Source organism: Letharia columbiana, assembly GCF_014066305.1.
Source record: "Letharia columbiana isolate WasteWater2 chromosome Unknown Sc0000045_s0, whole genome shotgun sequence".
In the NCBI taxonomy this organism is placed as follows: Eukaryota; Fungi; Ascomycota; class Lecanoromycetes; order Lecanorales; family Parmeliaceae; genus Letharia; species Letharia columbiana.
In genome coordinates this window covers 127,492-146,406 of record NW_023501089.1, presented here as the reverse complement: position 1 = coordinate 146,406, position 18,915 = coordinate 127,492, and the positions used below count along the sequence as shown (strand labels likewise).

The window sequence follows — 18,915 nt, the reverse complement described above, 5'->3', positions numbered from 1 at the left end:
CGTCACGCCCATGAGTCGATCTGCAACATCAATTCAGAGCGTGAAGCTCGTAAGTAGCTTCTCGCTGCCGAGGGCGAGCACGAGGACCTTTTCTCGTACCACCGACACGCATGCCTCAAAATCTTACCTGCACGCTGTTTCGCAGACGGGGTCATACGCCAGGCGCTATTGATGGCGTCAAGTTCAACAACTATTACTACTACTACTTGGCTTGCGGTACTCGCGTGAGAGAGTACGGTCCGAGATTGCACGTCATGATCAAGGGCGAGAGCCACAGTGTCTGATCTGTGTGTGCCAAGCTCTTCGTCATGTATGATGATAGTGCAAGGAATAATGCTCTTCATGTCCCGGTGTCACCCTGCATTTGCCACTTCCCACTGAGTTTTGACTGGTGGTGCTAACTTCATGCTACAAAGAGAACGAGTGGCATTCACAGTGATGATTGAGAGCGGTGTGCACAATGCATAGGCAGCCAATGGCAATTAGGTTTTGCCTTGCGATGCTACTATTCACAAATTCCGCGATTGTCAGGCACTAAGAATCCTCGGTCTAGGGCCGATCTCGCTCCAACAGCAGAGATGGGAGATCAAATAGGTAGAAGAAAGAACTGCCTCGGATAGCCATCATCAGTATCATGCCCTTCGTTTGAAACATGTACGGAGAAATCTTGACCCGCATGTCGCCCATGTTCGAATATGTGGGGGGTGCCACATACAGGGACTACCTTAGTATACGGTAAGTCCGTCCTTCGGTTGCCGTTGCCGCCGGGAAGACAAAGTATGATTGGCTGCATTAGCTTTTCCTTGCAAGCTATCCTGACTCTCATCGGCGATAAGAGGTATCTACGTTACAACGCAATGCCGGAAGTGACTCCACTGCTGCAAGTCTAAAGTACAACCAAAACAAAAACTTTCCAAGCGAGAAAATGTTGCCAAGGAGCTACGAGTAGGGTTGTAAAGTAGATGAGAAAGCCCGGTTTTCGAGAGCACGTGCTCGGATGCTAGCGGAAGTAAGATATCTTACCTACTTTACATTATAAGATGGTCCCAGGTTCACATTCGTAATTAATCATCTGCAGAAGGTGACTTCAACTTTTGCTGATCCGTCATGGAATCACGGGAATGTTATCCTGAATTGTATCCGTGCCGCAAAAAGCCGTTGCTAAGAGATGGATTCCGTATTACGGAATACGTCATTTCCCCAGGAAAACGGCACGGATCTCGCGGTTTCTATAAGCTCCACTCTCCGCTCTCCACTCTCCATTCTACATTCTCTTCACCCTCCACATTTCCATACTCGCCTCACCAACCCCAAAATTCAACTCCCATGAAGAGAGCAACCACTCACTCCAACGAGCAGAACTCTTAGACAGACGTTGAAGCAACATCACGTAGCCCATTATGGGGCTCTTGTCGCGATCCAAACATACGGAAAACGCCGATTCGTTGGAGGGCAATGGGAATGCAGGCATCCAGGTATCCCCGGACCCGGAGAAGGAGGCGGGAGTGTACGATGATTCACCCGTCAAGTTCTTGAGCATGCGATCTTTTGCCATGGGTATCTTAGTGTCTATGGGTGGCTTCATTTTTGGCTACGATACCGGTATGAGCTTTTGAGCGAAACCCCAGGGCAGAACGCAAGCTCAACAAACGACTGCAGGTCAAATTTCCGGCTTTCTTCAAATGCAAAACTTTCTCCAACGTTTCGGCGAGGACCAGGGAAACGGCAATTACAGTTTTAGTAACGTCCGCTCTGGGTTGATTGTTGGCCTGGTCAGTCTTTCCCCTTAGATTTACGGTAGATCGTGCTAAGACCTGTCAGCTCTCCATTGGCACATTGGCCGGTGCTCTCGCTGTCGCGCCGATTGCGGATCGCATCGGCCGAAAGTTCTCCATGTGTGTTTGGTGTATCGTCTTTATTATCGGCGTCATCATACAAATGGCCTCGGAGACCTCTTGGGTACAAATCGCTATTGGCAGGTTGGTTGCGGGTGCCGGGGTCGGCGCACTCTCAATTATGGTACCCATGTACACCAGCGAAACCGGTCCTCGACAAGTGCGCGGAGCGCTCGTGAGTACTTACCAGCTTTTCATCACAGCGGGAATCTTCACCGCGGACGCCATCAATTTCGGTACCGAAAAACGCCCCAATTCTGGCTCCTGGCGTATACCCATGGGGGTCGGTTTCATCTGGCCTCTCATCCTCGGCTTAGGAATCCTTTTCTTCCCCGAATCTCCCCGCTACGCCTATCGCAAAGGCCGCGTGGAGGAAGCCAGGACAACAATGGCCAAATTTTACGGGGTCTCCGAAAACCACCGCGAAGTCCAGCGTGAAATCGGCGAAATCAAAGAAAAGCACGATTTAGAAGTCTCCCTCGGCAAACGTCCCTGGATCGAATTGATCACCGGCCCGCGAATGGCCTATCGAACCGCTCTCGGCATCGTCCTACAAGCACTCCAGCAGCTCACAGGCGCCAACTTCTTCTTCTACTACGGCACCACCATCTTCAAGGCCACAGGCATCAAAAACAGCTTCGTGACAGCCATGATCCTCGGCGGTGTCAATTTCGGCATGACCTTCTTCGGTCTCTACGTCGTCGAGCGTTTCGGTCGTCGCAAGGCTCTAATCGTTGGCGGTATCGGCATGACGGTCAATTTCCTTATCTTCGCTTCCGTCGGCGCCTTCGCACTCAATAACGCGGATCCCACCGCCACTCCTGCCGCCGGCACGGCTATGATCGTCTTCGCTTGCCTCTTCATTGCCTTTTATGCCACAACATGGGGTCCCATCATCTGGTGCATCGTTGGCGAGCTCTTCCCGTCCCACTACCGCGCTCGCAGCATGGCATTAGTTACCTCTTCCAACTGGACATGGAACTTCCTCATCGCTTTCTTTACGCCCTTCATCATTGGTGATATTGGATTCAAATACGGATATGTCTTTGCGTCGTGCAATTTCGCGGCCGTGCTGATTGTATATTTCTTCGTCTGCGAGACGCAGGGGAGGACGTTGGAGGAGATTGACACCATGTATATTAGTAAGGTGAAGCCCTGGAAGAGTAGTAAGTGGGTGCCGCCTACCACGGGCGAGGAGGCCGTGGTTGACAGGATGGCTTATGGAGACGGGGTCGCGGACGGTATTGTGAATGGGGGCATGTAGGATCGGATGCCCCGTTTTGTTCCTTCAGGAGAGCAAATCTATACACAGTATAACATTCGGACCTACCTATCTCGAGTACTCCCCTCTCTCCGCCCACATTCCAACACCGAACACCAAGCCACTTCCCCCAGTTCCGTAAGGTGCACATCCAACACAGTCATCCACGGTCCATAAGGCAGGCAGGCAGGCAGGCAGGCCAGCCTTCATTCCTCACCATCAATCAGAGCCTGCCTACCCGTTTTACCATGCATCCACTCCACACCTCCCTCCCTCCCTCCCTATCCACAACCCCCAGGCTTCAGCTAATCATCCACCCATTCCGACACGAGTAGAGTACTCTGTCAAAAGTTCCCAAGATCCTCCCCCCCAAATCATGACCAAAGCCTGCTCGATCATGACCAAAGCCTGCTCAAGCCATCGACGTGGGACTAGTAAGCCGGTGCACGCACTCCGACGAACACCAGTCCAGGACTGGAATCTGGAGGCGATGCATACACATGACATCGGATATGGTCTCGTGATCAGGAAGTCCGAGTCCGAGTCCGAGTTTCCACTTTCTAAGCTATGGTTACGAGACTCCGAGCCTTTGTTCGTTCGGCTCCGTATCACTTTATCAAGCCTTCTTGTGCAAAAGGTCGCACGTACGTACATAGACACACACACACACACACACACACACACACACACACACACATACGAACCCACACACCCACATCCTCCCAAACGGACCCTCCCCCAAATCATCCAGAATCCCCCGGCCCCGTCCCGGGCAACATGGAGACCCCCCCCGCGCGGATTTCGTTTGGGAAGCCTGGATGACTGCGCTTGGATCCGATTTTGCCTCAGAAGTCCGGATGCAGGTGTGGGGATGGATGGCGTTGCGTTTTTCTTTCGCCTTTCTTTCTTTCTTTCTTTCTTTCTTTCTTTCTTTCTTTCTTTCTTTCGGGTCGGCTGAGCGTTCACGTCCACAAGCTTAGACCAGACGACCGAGTCGCTCCACCGTACCGATTTGCCCAGAATAATGTCAAATGAGTCGGTGTCCGGGCTCCGCACGTGATGAAGCCTCTATCGTCCGTCATCGCACCCTTTGCTCACGTACGCCACGGCTATCAATCGGGTTGCCGCTTCGGCCAATTTAAAGCGATCGGTTGTGCTGACTGGGGGTGGGGTGTCATCTTTACCGCATCGGGAATCGGCATCTTGGTTCTTCGTCGGGCAGGGTGAGTTGCGCGGGGGAAACACACGGACATCTGTACGGAGGGTGGGTGTACGGGATGCGGTCAGCTGAGGTGAGTTAGGTAGGTAGCGTAGCTGGGATCCACGGGCCCTTTCGTTCCTTCGCTTTGGCCTGGTTGGGCGCGGATGAGGTTTGTGGTGGTGTTGAGGGCTGAGCGGGATGGTTTCTGTTCGTTGACTGGCGTATGAGTAGGAGAGGGAAGTCTTGGTGTGAGTGAGTTGTGTTTGTAGATGGGTGGGGGGGATAGGGTTTACGGCTGAGCAAGCTGTGCTTGTACCTACCATTGAACGCGCTTATGTTTCGGGGCTGGAGTAGTAGCTGTAGAAGTGTGGCGTGGATATTTCGAGGTTATAGCCTTTGGCTCAGTATCTGGTGAACCGTGCCATCAGGTAACCATCTGTATCCTTCCTTATTCTCCGCGGATCCGTGCTGTTTGTCAACGTAGATACGCCAGACATCAGTTGCTGCTGTTTTTCTTGGCAGTCTATAGAGGTTTTTCCCTCGCCAGTCTCGTGTCGTAGGGTTTTGTACAGATTGAAAGCTACTACCATATACTGTCGCCTAGAAAGTGGGAGTGTCAGGCCTGGAGCTCGCTCGAAGACATCGCCACGGGTTGTTTGTATGCCCCCGTGGTGCCCTCGCTTGGTCTAGCCTCAAATGCCTAGCCGGCAATGACTTTGGGTTGTTCATAGAGAATCAGGAACGTAAACAGCGCTAGTCGGGTAAGAAAATCGGGATTCACCATATTCTTGCGTTCTAGCGACGGAGGAGGAACGACGCAGCTATACTGTCAAGAGGTAGGAAGGACGATTCATCTTCGGTCGATAAGCTGTCATCTTCGCTTATGACCGCTTCCTGATCGTTTCAAAGTCCCCTCGGAAAGTAATGTGTTAGGCTTCGCCGCAAAAACTGCGTCTTACAAAGTAAGGGTCTCGCTGCCGCTTCCCTAGATTCCGCCTTGTAACCTCAAACCTCCTCCACGTCGACTGTTTCTACACGGTGGCAATCCCACGACTCACTGCAAGCTCCCCGCCTGCCATGGCTTCTATTTCAGATGTTCATGACATGCCAAATCTATGAGTACTACCTCTAGAGATCAAGCTCGAAATCATCTCGTTTCCCCATCCTACAACCTTGACAGACCTGCGTCTGTCGCATACATCCTTCGTACACCTCATCTCCAAAGCTGACGTGCAGCGACGCCGGCTTATTCGGACAGAGACGAGTTATTCGTATACTCTTTCCACGCTCGCATTATGCTTGTTTCAAATACTCAAGGTGGTTACCAGCGCATAATTCCAGTGATGACTCAAACACTGGGAAGAAACGCACTGGCGGAATTTCTATGAAGAAAAGGTTCTGTTCGGATTGCGGCGTCGAGAAGAGATTGTGCCCGAAAGACAACCCAGTCCCTATTTGTGGTCGATATAGAGCACCATGTCAGCAGTGCGTGCACTTCTTTCTTGGCCGTGAGAATGAAACGTGTACTCCTGATTGTCCCGAATATGTGCAGCGAAAGGCATTTCGAGATGCCAAGAAGTGGTGATGGAGAAGTCGGCGCCAATGGTAACTCCTTGCTGCAGTAGCATCGTTCCGAGAGATCGATTCAGCAGTGTCACATCATCGGCTCTACAAAAATGCCGTATATCCACATTGACCCTTGCTGAGAGCGCTGAACTTGTTGTCCCTGAGCGTTAGCAAAGGTCACGAAGAGTACTAGACGCCCAGTCCTAACGTATCGGACAACCATTTGCCACCTACTTCAGTGTCAAAAACAATAGACGGCCTACCACCCCTTCCAGCTTAATTTACAGAGCTGAAGCCGCAAATGTCCCGTATCTCACTCATGACAAGTTGCAAAATCTTGCTTGCCTCCGCAAGACGCACACATCGTTTTGGTACATCATTCCCAAGTCGATCATCCATCCAAGTCTTCACCCTTCCTTCTCCGCAGCCAGCTTCTCGACTCTGAGTTGAATCATTCCTGCCTCCTACTACTTCCCCGTTATCCTTGCTCCAGATGCAACGTTATGCTACGCTCCTAGGACTTCCATCCCTGGATGGTGCGATGCCATATTGTCATTGGGGAAGCTGCGCGTACGACAGACTCTGCTACCGCCGCGGATCCAAAGGAACATTCGTGAAGAAGTTGAATAGAGAGAAAAGGACCAGAAACGAGTAGCTTTGCAGCCACGTCCAGTAAAGCGCAGACGCTTCCACCCTCTAGTCTTTGATGACTACTATCTAGACGGATTATGATCCGCTTCGTGAGTAGGTATAGTGCGCCTCATAATCCTTGTATCATCGATGGGAGCTCCGCCTCCGTCTCTGTGAGTAGTTGACTGTGCCCCCCAGTGGTTGCTTTGAGACTAGACGGGATCCTATGAAGCTGGAATGTGCTATGAGGATCTTCGGGAAAGGGCGGTCGGTGAAGACTGTGCGGATGACGGAATCATTGCGAAAAATCGTGTTCTGTGCACTGGCCGTAAGAGCACAAGTGAGAAAGATTGCGAAAACTAGAGAAGGTTTGTATTTAAAGCTTGCATTTGAGGAACCAATATATATCTCCCATTCACGGCCTCCACTTCCCTTGATGTATTTTTGTCACTCCCAAACTGTTCGTCAGCAAGAGCAGTCCGGCTCGTGGTAGCAGCCTCACCTTTTTCCCACTAATATGGAAGAATATATGATATTGAAGATAGCTGTATATTCATAAAACGCATAGGGTCATCGTTCCCCAGTCCCAAAAGATCCTGATTCTGGTAGACGTAGGGGCGGGTTCTCAATGACAAGGTAAGAAAAAGAGGCATTTTAAAATAGCACAAACAGATTTTGAGTCTGAAGCTAGTCCCAATATAGCATTCCTCTTGCTAGCGTGACTCACTTAGCCCTACAGAGCTGGATTTGTAGTTCCTGCTGACGGACAGCAGACCCACCCTCCTACATCTCTCTGTATTCTCCAAAGATCTCATAGTACGGTAAATAGAGTCTCATAAATCGAACCCCATTCTCTCGGGCACCTACTGAGACTACGAAACTAATTCCTCGAATCTACAACACTACAAAGACCATCTGTGACACCAGTCTCGCAAGCTAGAAGAGAAGCCTCTCCCATCTGGCAGCTCAAAGGATGGATTCTTCATCAAAACTCATCGACCAAGCGCTACCGCCTCTCCTCGCATTACCCGTCGAGCTCAAATGGCAGATCATCTCCCACCTCGATCATGATGAATATCCATCGCTGGCATGTTTACGTCGCACACACTCCTCTTTCCTCAATGTAATCCCCAAAGCTCAGATCCGCTCCAAACTGTCTGACACCGAGCTCTCCAACCAACTCCTCAAAACCGAACTAGAATACGCATACCTTTTGCCCGTCGTCCATTACCCTTGCTACATCTGCGCAAGAGTGCTGCCCATATGGGATTTCGCCACCACACCTTGTCGCCGCTCCGACCACCTTGACGATGAACCGTATTGGGGTCGCCGATCTTGCGAGGACTGCTGCATGCTGAAGACGAGTAGCTACAGGAGGTCTTTTATCGAATCGCTCGTTTGGATCGGAACCACGCTCGAGGAACTCCCTACGCCACCCTTACGCCCTCGATTACGTTCAGGCAATGAGACTTCCGTGAAGGTGATGACGGAGGATCTATTTGAGCACATGCGGAACCTCAGGCAGCAGGCGCAGGATCACGGAGCCGAGACCTCGTTGAGGCTAGCGAGGCGTGATTCATAAGTATCCTGGGTTTGAAACGTAGCCTTTGATTGTATCCAGCTCATATCATCGGAAGGGCCAGTAGCGTCGGTACAGCGAACATTAGTGGGCAGTCGAGGGTTATTTGTCGGGCACTCTAATCTTGTATGGAAAAGTGTACAGCATGATGCTGGGCAACCCTAAAGGGAATGAGCCTATCGCAAATAGCGATCTGGAACGCGGATATGAAAGCTTTCGTGAGCAGAACGCAGTCTATTTGCTCATGCGAGAGAAATTCTTCAGTAAATGAGTGCTTAAAACACCACTAACCGCTTGATACTACCTATATTATTACTGCATTCCCGCGAAAATCATTTCGCTCGTTAAAATTCGCAAAATACCGATGAGAAGAAGTGCCATAGTTCAATAGCAGGCTTCCCTCTAGCTCATGCTGTTACGCCTCTCTCAACTATCCACACCCGAAGACTAAGGGTACAACACATCGCACCTCCACCCCCCTCTCGACTGTTCGGAAAACGCCTCATCTTATTTAGCAGACAGGGTTTTTCCTGGAGCATTGCGTCTCTCGATGCCGTCTTGACGCCGAGCAATGGCCCTCTGTTACGTCGAGAGATCCACACGGCTCTCAGCTCTGCAGGATCCGGTCTTCCAGAGACGTGCCTATAGTTTCGTCCGCCTGCATCTAGATCTCTCGGCGTGTATGGGCACTCCATCCTCTTATCTGGAAGATGTCCCATGAAGCCTCCTCGCACAACTCTTCTGCATCCGTAAGAAGAACCCGTTTCACCTGGAACCGGCGGAGTGGGTCCTTGTACGCAGGGATTGCTGGACTCGGAGGCTCCGCTGATGTTCGTATACCGCGAGTTGGGGATCGAAGATAGTCCCTGCAGGCTTGAGGCGGCCGTATTTTCCTTCGCTTTTCGGCTTGCGAACTCGTTGGAAATGGTCACGGCTATCGTGCTCTAGGGACATGACGTGTCTGGCACTGAGGCTAGGATGTGGGAAATAGAGCAGAGCGCATGTGTCGAGCGGCTGCAGATAGTAGGGGCAAGAATCTCCCCTCATTATGTCAATTAGAACACCATCCTTGTCTCGTTTCTCATTCCGATTTTCTCTGCGCCTTGACTTAAAACGCCAACCAGTTCTTCATGTCAAGCCATCATGTTTTTCTGTTCAAAGACAGCGTTGGAAGAGGACTGGTGTTGGTCTGTTCGTTCAGCATGGAGTCTCCATACTGTGACCTGTTGTCAAAGCGGGAACCACGTAGAGCGGCATGACCCTCGCACACTTTTCCATCATTTCGCCGGATCAGGTAGGCCTTGAGGATCATGTTATACGTCCTACGGATACCCCTCGCCTTTCTCGTATTTGTGTTGTGGATACTTCACCTCAGGATGGACCACGAGCGAGAGGTTGAATAGCTTTTTGGCCCTCTTGTTCACAGCGTAGTACCTTGTGCCGAAATTCTTTCCATGGCTTGCACATTTCATCATCTCGCCTTCGATGACCTGAGTTAACGCGTCCGCACGACTGTCATCCTTCAGTACGAGCACGAAATTCAAGAAGACGGGTTCAGGGGGAGCTTCTCGTACTCACCACATCTCATGCAACATCGTAGCGAACATCCCTTCGAGCGGCTGCCTGTACTTGCACAGGATCGTGTCCGCATTCAAGTTTATTGCACATTTGCTATCGCCCAAGTATATGGTGGAGCCCCATGTAGTACACCGATGCTCAGACCAATCTGGCAGCCAGCGGACACAAACGTGACCTCGAAGCCGACCACGGAAGAAGACAATGTCAAGGTCGCAGAATGCTTTGATGATGAGATCAGGACCCCAGGAACCACCACGCCCTGCAGTTATTGCTTTTTGAAGGCGCGCAATGGCCTCCAGTTCCAAATTGCCTGGTTTTCTGCGCGAGGTGTTGTGGTTGTATATGTCCAAACATGCTTGCCTTGGGGAGACGAATGGTCCCTCGTTGCGTTGAGGGAACCATTTCTTTCCACAAGCCTCGCGACCTTCACGGCTGTCTGTCGGGCACTCTCGTCGAGCTAATGCTCCGGTCACATCTAGATCACTTTGTGTGCATTCATAGTCGGTTCCTGAATCTAGGAAGACATGTCTGAACGCATCGTCGTAGCGCCCTTTTGGAGACTTGGGAGAGGCTGCTGCTCTGCTTGGATTCAGAGGAAAGGGTTGCTGGGGAGGAGACTGCTTTGGAGCTGGACGAGGGTCGTCGCCAAGGGCATACTCATGGCGGGGGTATGGCACGTCGTCCCCCTTCAAGTTGAGCAGCTCCTTCGCTCTTTTATTTACAGCATGGATCATCGTGCCGAAATTTTTGCCATGGCCACCAGGTTTACCCGCCTGCCATCCTACAGGGCCAGAGTCCAGAGCTCGAACTTGCTGGTAAGCGTGGCTGTCGTGAGTCAGTAGTGAGCTTGGTTAACTATCTCGAAGACATAAAGCATACCACATTTCATGCAGTAGAGTAGCGAACATCTGATTGAAACACGAATAGGAAACAGGATGAAAGAATATGTTGTCGGCATTCAACTCGATCACACACTTCCCGCCCCCCAGGTAAACAGTGTGTCCTAAGAGGTGTTTTGCGAAGAAGCGATCGGGTTGCCAAGTCAAGCAGACATGTCCTCTGAGCCTGCCGCAGAAAAAAACCTCGTCGAGATCACAGAAAGTCTTGATAGCTAGATCTGGACCCCAAAATTTCTGGCCAGCCAGTTTGAACCCAGTAATCAGACGACTGATGGCCTCACTTTCAGCAACCGACGGCGTTCTTGTCGGATCATTATAGTCAAAGACTTCTTGTGCCGCTATTCTGATATTGCAAAACGGCCCGTTGTTTGCTTGAGCAAACCATGGTCTCTTGTCCTTTGACTTGCGTGCGCTCGAGGCCGTGTACCGGTTGGCACCTCCAGAAGCATCCAGCTCTGTTTGCGTGCACGGATAGGATGTCCCAGTTTCTGAAGTAATTTTGTAGAAGGCCTCCTCGATTAGGTCCTTGGCGCTTCTTTCAACAACCTGGAGTATATCTTGTTCCTGGGATGGGTAGCTAGTGGGTGGACCGGGTAAATCTGGAGGTTTCTTGCTGCTATTGACAGGTTTGGCAGGATCAGAGTCTTGTATGTGAGCCTCCTTGGGAGGCCGTCGATCAGAGCCGTAAGACCGATGTCTTCTTGTGGGATCAGAGGAAGATTGGTACGACTCCGATCCATGCGCCACTATTTTGCTCGTTCCGCGAGCACGCGAAAAGTGGCCCATGGATTCCCGTGTAGAGTACTGCTGTTAAAATTCGAAGATGAGAGAATATTTTAGGGGGCGTGTATTGGTAGAGATCCCGTGGTAGGCCGGAAAAGGCGAAGGTGTAGTTCTAATATTTGTAGAGAAGATGAGAAGCAGCACAGAAGAACCCGTAGTAATTGAGACCAGAAGTGCCAAGGATTTGCTACCATGTCAGGCGAAACCTGCCTCCTGAGTCTCATTGGCTGCCAAATGCCGTGAAACGGATAAATGAAACAAATCACCATTACTCAGCAAATAACACTTTCTCACTTTCAATCTCGCTGAGCAGTGTAGGCCAATCGTTTGAAAACCATTGCCTGTCTCAGCTCTCCGAAAAGTAGGTCTCTGCTACATTCGAGAAACCAATCGAATGACCGCGATGCAGGCGGCAACTGCCAGCTATGGAAGAATGAGTAGATGGGGAAGTAGATAGGGAGTCTTAACCGGTCTGGAAGGAAGAGAAGTCGGATGGCGCAGCTAAGGAGACAATTCGAGCCAATTTGTGTTTGATTCGTCAAGCAGCCACAAAACAGACCTCGTTGTTTGTTTTTCAGCATGCACGCTTTCGCCGTGCCAACGAAACGGCACGTCAAACTTTGCCCCGTATTGAGAATGACCATTTTGTCTGTTGTGGTTAGGAAGAGTGGAATCTGTCATGACAAAAGAGTGATTCTGTAGAAAATTGCAGTCCCAATGAACCCAAGGACGCCCGTCAGTAGTAGCATCGAGCAACTCCACAGAACTACCTTCTTCGAGTTCATGAAAAAGAATAAGCATCGAAACCCTGGCCTCTATGCATCGCTCCCTGGTGTATCTCCCTCCATGCTCTTTCGTGTACTGCCCAAATTTTGGTGCCAAAATGTAGGCCGTGCGCGTTTTCTTCCCTATTGGGCTTTGCAACCCGAATGATTTCATAAGCATGGCTGCCACTTGTTAGCATAAAAAAGACATAGGGTATCCCAAGGTAGTCCCTTCTGAGGCTACTTACCACATTTCGTGCAGCATGGTGCGCCACATCTCCTTCCAGGTGGTCAGTTGGGTACTAGCAAATATAGTGTTGGTAATACCAGGGTATGCAGTTACTGCTATAATGAGACTTATCACTAGATATGGTATTCTTAATAATGTCTAAGGAAGAAGGATATCTATGTATAGAGAATGCCTTCATATACCCATGACTAGACCGAATGGGTACTAGTGGTAGCGAGTGTTAAGTCGTTCCAACACTGGCAAAAAAAAAAATAAGGCTATTCACATATTATATTCCTTCTCCGTAACTCCTATAACCGTAATTACTCCCCTACTATAGTGGGCGTAGATCCGATTATGCTAGGCGTATTTCTAGTAGCACTGCGCTAAGACGGCTTCCTATTAATCAGTATCAGTGTCTTATCTTTTTATCTAGTCTTTTAAATCTAGTTCTAGATAATTCGTATTTACTAGACGTTATAGTGCGTTATATCCCTTATCCTTTATTATTAAATTAGCTGGATTCTTATCTCCTCTAATTTATAGGATCTCGGTGATTTTCCGTCGTTTATACGACTGTTTTAGATATAGAATGTCTATCATTAGTCTTTTCTCTTATATTATCTTTAGCTTAATAAGATATTCGTATAGAGATTTCGAGTCTATATATATAGAAAGAGGTATCTTCCCCTAAGAAGTATTAGAGAAGATTTAATCTAGAGTGGATTTTATAATAGTTGTAACGTCGAATCCTAGGATAATACGTAAAGTTCGGAGGCTAATACGCTTTTAGTGACTCGGCGGCATTTAATCGATTGCTAATAAATGATATTAGCCTTATTTTAAGCGTTAGCTAGGGCTATTATATAGCCGATTTGGGAAGAGAGGTCTTTATTGTTGGTGAATGACGAATCCGTAAAAGCCACGATTCTTAGAGACGTTATATCTAACTTAACGAATATAAGGCCTCTTTCTTTCATTTACTATAAAAGATAGCGATTTAGATATTAAGCATCCTCGTATATAGATTCTATAATCTAGGCGGTATATAATAGGGCGAATGCCGCTTATAACTGTGATATAGTAGCGATATATGCTCCTCGTGCTCGTTAGACGACGTACTATTCTTTCATAAACGATATCGTAAGTAATTAGATCTTCTTCGCTTATCTGAGTTAACTAATTCTTATATTATCCTCGAGAGTAATAACGAATTCATTAAATTCGAGAGGCTATTTCGAAGTGAGTCTCTCGATATTAGCCAGTAGTCCAGCGGCGTATAATTCTCGTAATTCCATATCTATAAACTCGGTGGTACCGGCGATAAGAGAGTCATCGATTTATAAGTTAATAATTGCTATTATATCGTTATTAAATAGTAGACAAGTGTCGAATATAAACGAGGTTATTCCCAGCTTCTCTATATAGTATTTATAATATATCTAAAACTAGTAGATACCGGACTTAGCAATTTCATAGAGGAGGAGAATAATACGGAGTATTATTCTCGATAATAATCTCATTTCAGCTAAGGCTAAAATAAAGATATCTCTAGCTAATTCGAATTGAGATTATATGTATATCTAAGTAATATCGCGTAGATATAGAGATAACTATGAGATAACTAATGACAAAGCGATAATAAGTCGTTGACTAGTCCGTTAAATGGTAGAAGCCTAAGTGAGAATCCCATGCTTCTCCGAGTTATTAAATACTTATACTACTAATCGCGACTTCTCGAAGGCTTTCTCGATACCCTTATTCTTGATTTAGTCCATAAAACGACTATTAAATATTCGTGCTTCTGCGGGAATATCTTCGGTCTTTATAATCTCAAATACACCCTTTTCAAGTAGTCCATTTAGTTCTTTTTACCGGAATGCCTGAAAGTTCAGTAAAGGTAAATGTGGTATGAACTTAGATATATAGATCGTGATATTAGTAGAGTCTCGAAAACGGGCGAGAATATATCGTTGTTAAGGAGGGTTATAACGTAGTGAAGCGTCCTGAGAAGAATCTTGATGGTCTTAATTATCGTTATTTTCGTATTGAGTATCGTCTAACTATGGAGATTCTTGTTTGAGGGACTCGGAAGACTCGATTGAGATGTCTATTTCTTCTAAATATGGCTTGACGATAGTAATTCGAAAGTCGTAGAACTATTAGATAATTCGACGGTGTATGTCTCTCGAGAAGTAGCTAGCAATTTGTATGGCCTAGTCTACTTCTTTTAATGCGTTCTCCATATTAATACCGAGGAATTAACTGGAGTATTATATATTCTTATTGTCTGGGGGCCGTTCCGCCGATGTAGAGCGTTATTGACTTGTCTCTTAGCGTGGAGTTTTGTAATTTCAGTTATTGCTATAGTAATAGCTTTTATCCTCTCAGTAGTAGACAGAGTTAGTGTATTGTTATTCGTGATATAAGAGAAGATTCTAAAAATTAATAATGTGGGAATAATACCGTTATATCCGGCTGTATCGTTGATAGCCTTAATAGTTATTTATAGACGAATCTCCTTCTTAATACCTTAATTCTCTAGTTCCGTAGTAATTATCGAATAGACTCATCTTAATAGAGTATAATATCGTTCTATTAGGCCGATAGAATTAGCGGTCTTAACTAGTACATATTTCGTTTAAATGCTTAGAGTTCTAGCGTTTTACTTAAACTCGGTACTATTAAAGTTAGTTCTAGCGTCGTGGACAATAATATCTAAAGGTTCGATATATATATCTATTCAGTATAGTCTAAGTATATCCCATATATGAGAAGCAGTTATATTCGTTAGCCATCGGGCGACCTAAAATAAAGTTTTCTTATTAATAACTTATAGAATTAGGCTATCGTTAATATAGAGAACATCGATAATAATTATATAGTTAAAATAAATATTATTCTTATTCTTAAATAAGAATTTAAAACGGCTTAGAGATCGAGAGTACTTCTAATAGAGTATATAGAACTTAATAATTTATTTAAGTATATAACGATATTCGGAGTCGTCGTAGCTAGCTTTCTCTAGAGTTCGAATAAGTCTATTAACTAAGGGATAATCGAATTAATAATATAGTTAATATAACTCGATATTAATTAAGTAATTAACTAATATAGAACTCTATATTAAGAATAAATATTCGTAAAAGCGGATAATTAGGACCGTAGATCTATTTCTTAAAATAACTTAGTTTTTGAGATTATTTAGATAGATCCCTAGCCTATCTATATCTTAAATATATAGTAGAAATAAGATATTAGTTTATATCACGTGGAAATCGACTCGGTTAATAGGCGAATTTACTATAAGTTTTCTAATTAATACTGCTATCCTAATTCTAAATTAAGTAGTAATACTATTAGCAGTAATATTTAATTATATATCAAATTCCCTTATATAGACTTCTACTTAACCGTATCCAGTAATAGATATACGTGCGGCTTCGGTATCTAGCATAATATTATAGAACTACTTTAAGGTATATCGGCTGATACTGAGAAAGCTGCTAGACTTAGTAATATTGTAGTATATAGAATAACTAAAAAACTTTAAGTAATATGCTTAGACTTAGTTCGATATAACTGAAAGTAATCGTAATAAAGTTTTCGGCCCCTTTAAGTTATTATTTTAAATATCGAGAGTTAAGGCCTTAAGATCCTCGATCTCGTTCTTTTAAACTTTAAACTCTTAAATATAGAAGTTATATCGCTTGTTAATGGAGTCAATAAACCGCTTAGCGAACTTATTTCGAGACTTTTAGCGTTCCTTATCGATATACTTAATTAACTAGCAGCCTATCTTCCCATAGATAAAGCACCGCTTTTTCTAAAAGCTATTTATCTGCGAGAACGATCTGCTGTAATTATTCTGATTTAAAGGTCGATTAATATAATACTTTCGATTAGTAAAAGTATATTACAGGCCTAAGTAACTCGAATCTCTTAGCTTTATAGCCTCTTCGTAATTCTCGATTATAATATAGATATTATTAATTAGCCCCGCAATTATAGTCGTTTGTTATAGGATTATAATATTACACGTAGAGATATTGCTATAAGAGGTGACTATCTTATTTCGAAGTGCTGTATCTAATTGAAATTCGTAATTCAGCCCTCTTTGAATTTGACGGAGTTATTAAATCATCTTATTAAAGATAGTCCCTTTATTCTTTTCGAGACTAGCTCGAAATAAGCCTCTTAGGTTAATGCTATTTTACTCACGAAGTATAAGATAACGGTGTTCTTCTCCCTCGAAATGGCCCTAAAATCGATCGAAGAGTTGTTGAATGGTAAGGCTGATCCCTTGATAGCTAGAGTAGTAGTACTCCAGTGCCATAGATTTCAACATAGTTGGGAATACTATTTAAAGAATCTGCTGGGGGATCTCGGCTCTCTTGTAAAGATCTATGAAAATCATGAATTTGTAGCTGAGACTCTCGGTAGGGCTTTTATCGTACTTCTCCTCGCTAGTATATAATTTGGCCAATATAGTGAGTTCCTTGCTATGGCTATAGTTTTGTTCGGTATCGAAGTCTTAAATGACTTGGTAAGGCGAGGGTAGTAGGTGTGGGACTCGGTAATTTGGGCCGTAAGCTGGTGTTAGAAGGAGAATTGGAGCAGGATTCTCCGGTTGATAAGGCGGTTGCGGGGGGAGAGGAATAGTGTTCTCCGGTCGATAAGGCTGTTGTTCCTGCATTGATTGAAACGGTTGCTGAGGGTAGTAATGAGATGGTTTTGGTGGGGACGGTCTTCGTCGTCTGGTGGCCAGGATCTTTCCTTGAGGATAGTAATGAGATGGTTTTGGTGGGGGACGGTCTTCGTCGTCTGGTGGCCATGGGATCTCTTCCTTGATTACGTCCGCTAATTCTTTGGTTATCGAGAGTTCTCTTCCTTTCTTGATATAGGCTTTATTGGCCCGTAGGCAATCTCGTAGGCTGGTAATGACGTCCTTGCTAAGAACCTCGAAGTCCTCTCTGATGTATAGGGCAAAGTCGTCAGCAAAGACGTTAGAGAGTGTGCTAAATTTGTGTATTTTGTATTGTTGTACCCTTTAACGGACGAATTTCTCGAGTTCCTCTTTGGTGTCTGGTGGCTTGGCTTCTTATAGTTCCTCTAGCTCACTCGTAGTTATAGGTGGAGAGTTAGTAGCCATTTTGGTGTTTATTTTGGTGTGTGTTATGTGTTAATGTGGTGTGAAGCCTAGTGGTGTTTGGTGTTTTCTGGGTGTTTTCTCTGCTGGGTAGGGGTCGTAGGAATTATAGAAATTGTAGTTCTATTCAATCGAATCGTTATAATGAGCGGAATCGATTGAGTAATATAGAACCGTGTAAAGTACCGCGGCGATATCGGGACGGACTTTCTTTAAGAGTATGGCCTTGCTAATCTGTGTACTAGTATTGAAGTATACTGATTAGTGTTGGTAATACCTGGGTATGCAGTTACTGCTATAATGAGACTTATTACTAGATATGATAGTCTTAATGATGTCTAAGGAAGAAGGATATCTATGTACAGAGAATGCCTTCATATACCCATGACTAGACCGAATGAGTACTAGTGGTAGCGAGTGTTGAGTCGTTCCAACATATAGCATCGACGTTCAGATGTATGACAGCTTTTCCGCCGCCTAGAGGATTTGTCAAGCCGAAGGTCAGGCTGCGTGGGAGTGGCGGAGGAAAGTAGGAAGCGGTTTTCCACTGGACGTAGACATGGCCTCGAAGAAACCCATCAAAGAACACAAGATCCAGGTCACAAAAAGCTTTGATAATGAGATCAGGGCTCCACTCCCGGCGGCGAGCGACAACTTCAAGTACGATGTTTTCAAGGCGGATAACAGCATCGTACTCTTCAAAGCTGAGGTTCCTTCCTAGGGCGTTATGGGCGAAGACATCGCGAGATGCTTGCATGGCGCTTACGTAGCTCCTTTGAGACTGACTGCTGAGAGTGGTCGCATCACGCAGTTCATTTTCAGTACATGGATAGGCTGTCCCACGGTTTAGTCGAACGGGCTGGAGGGCTAGGGTGCGTAGTTCTGCTCGAGACTCTGAGCTGGAATGATCTGCGAAATAAGGGGTGCGTGGTCTATGGACGGGCATGGCTGCGTGAATATCAGGGTGTGCCTGGATGGTAACAACTGTGGTTGGATTCGGGAATCAAGAATAAATAGAATGGAAGACAGATTCTAGCATGAAGTTAGGAACCGCGCAATTAGGTAGAACCACGACAGAAAGGACATCCCGCAGTATTGCTACTTTGGCCACATACTTGACAACGCTAACACATAGTGCTATGCCCCAACATCACATCATCTGAGCTTGGGGCCCAGGTTTTGACGCACTGTTTTACGTAGTTCCAGTAATGGTCCCTATCGCATCGGAAGGTGGGATCTCGTGGCGCCTAGGGAGTGACGAGTTCTTTCTGGCCCAGAAAGGATTCCTTTCGACTGCAGTCCGGCATGGCCTGCGTTCAGATTCAACGTACTCTCGCAGCGGCCCTGGTGATCCGTGGACGAAAGCAAAGCCGTAGGAGCG

General features: G+C 46.3%; 5 protein-coding genes across 5 annotated transcripts; 2 read left to right on the top strand and 3 right to left on the bottom strand.

Annotated features, from left to right (window-relative positions):
* Positions 1-1,400: 1,400 nt before the first annotated feature.
* On the top strand, positions 1,401-3,159 carry HO173_010033 (uncharacterized protein; the record flags this gene model as incomplete). The annotated part of the gene is made up of 3 exons (XM_037311919.1): positions 1,401-1,602; positions 1,660-1,772; positions 1,822-3,159. 3 exons carry the CDS (start codon positions 1,401-1,403, stop codon positions 3,157-3,159), a joined length of 1,653 nt encoding a protein of 550 aa, XP_037161163.1.
* Positions 3,160-7,526: 4,367 nt separating this feature from the next.
* HO173_010032 (uncharacterized protein) lies at positions 7,527-8,135 on the top strand (the record flags this gene model as incomplete). Its single annotated transcript, XM_037311918.1, has 1 exon — positions 7,527-8,135. One exon carries the CDS (start codon positions 7,527-7,529, stop codon positions 8,133-8,135), a length of 609 nt encoding a protein of 202 aa, XP_037161162.1.
* Positions 8,136-9,454: 1,319 nt separating this feature from the next.
* Positions 9,455-10,444, bottom strand: HO173_010031 (uncharacterized protein; the record flags this gene model as incomplete). The annotated part of the gene is made up of 2 exons (XM_037311917.1): positions 9,455-9,644; positions 9,711-10,444. 2 exons carry the CDS (start codon positions 10,442-10,444, stop codon positions 9,455-9,457), a joined length of 924 nt encoding a protein of 307 aa, XP_037161161.1.
* Positions 10,445-10,561: 117 nt separating this feature from the next.
* Positions 10,562-12,421, bottom strand: HO173_010030 (uncharacterized protein; the record flags this gene model as incomplete). The annotated part of the gene is made up of 2 exons (XM_037311916.1): positions 10,562-11,225; positions 12,405-12,421. 2 exons carry the CDS (start codon positions 12,419-12,421, stop codon positions 10,562-10,564), a joined length of 681 nt encoding a protein of 226 aa, XP_037161160.1.
* A 5,501-nt stretch (positions 12,422-17,922) lies between these two features.
* Positions 17,923-18,480, bottom strand: HO173_010029 (uncharacterized protein; the record flags this gene model as incomplete). The annotated part of the gene is made up of 1 exon (XM_037311915.1): positions 17,923-18,480. The coding sequence occupies one exon, from the start codon at positions 18,478-18,480 to the stop codon at positions 17,923-17,925; it is 558 nt and encodes a 185-aa protein (XP_037161159.1).
* Between the last annotated feature and the right edge of the window lie 435 nt (positions 18,481-18,915).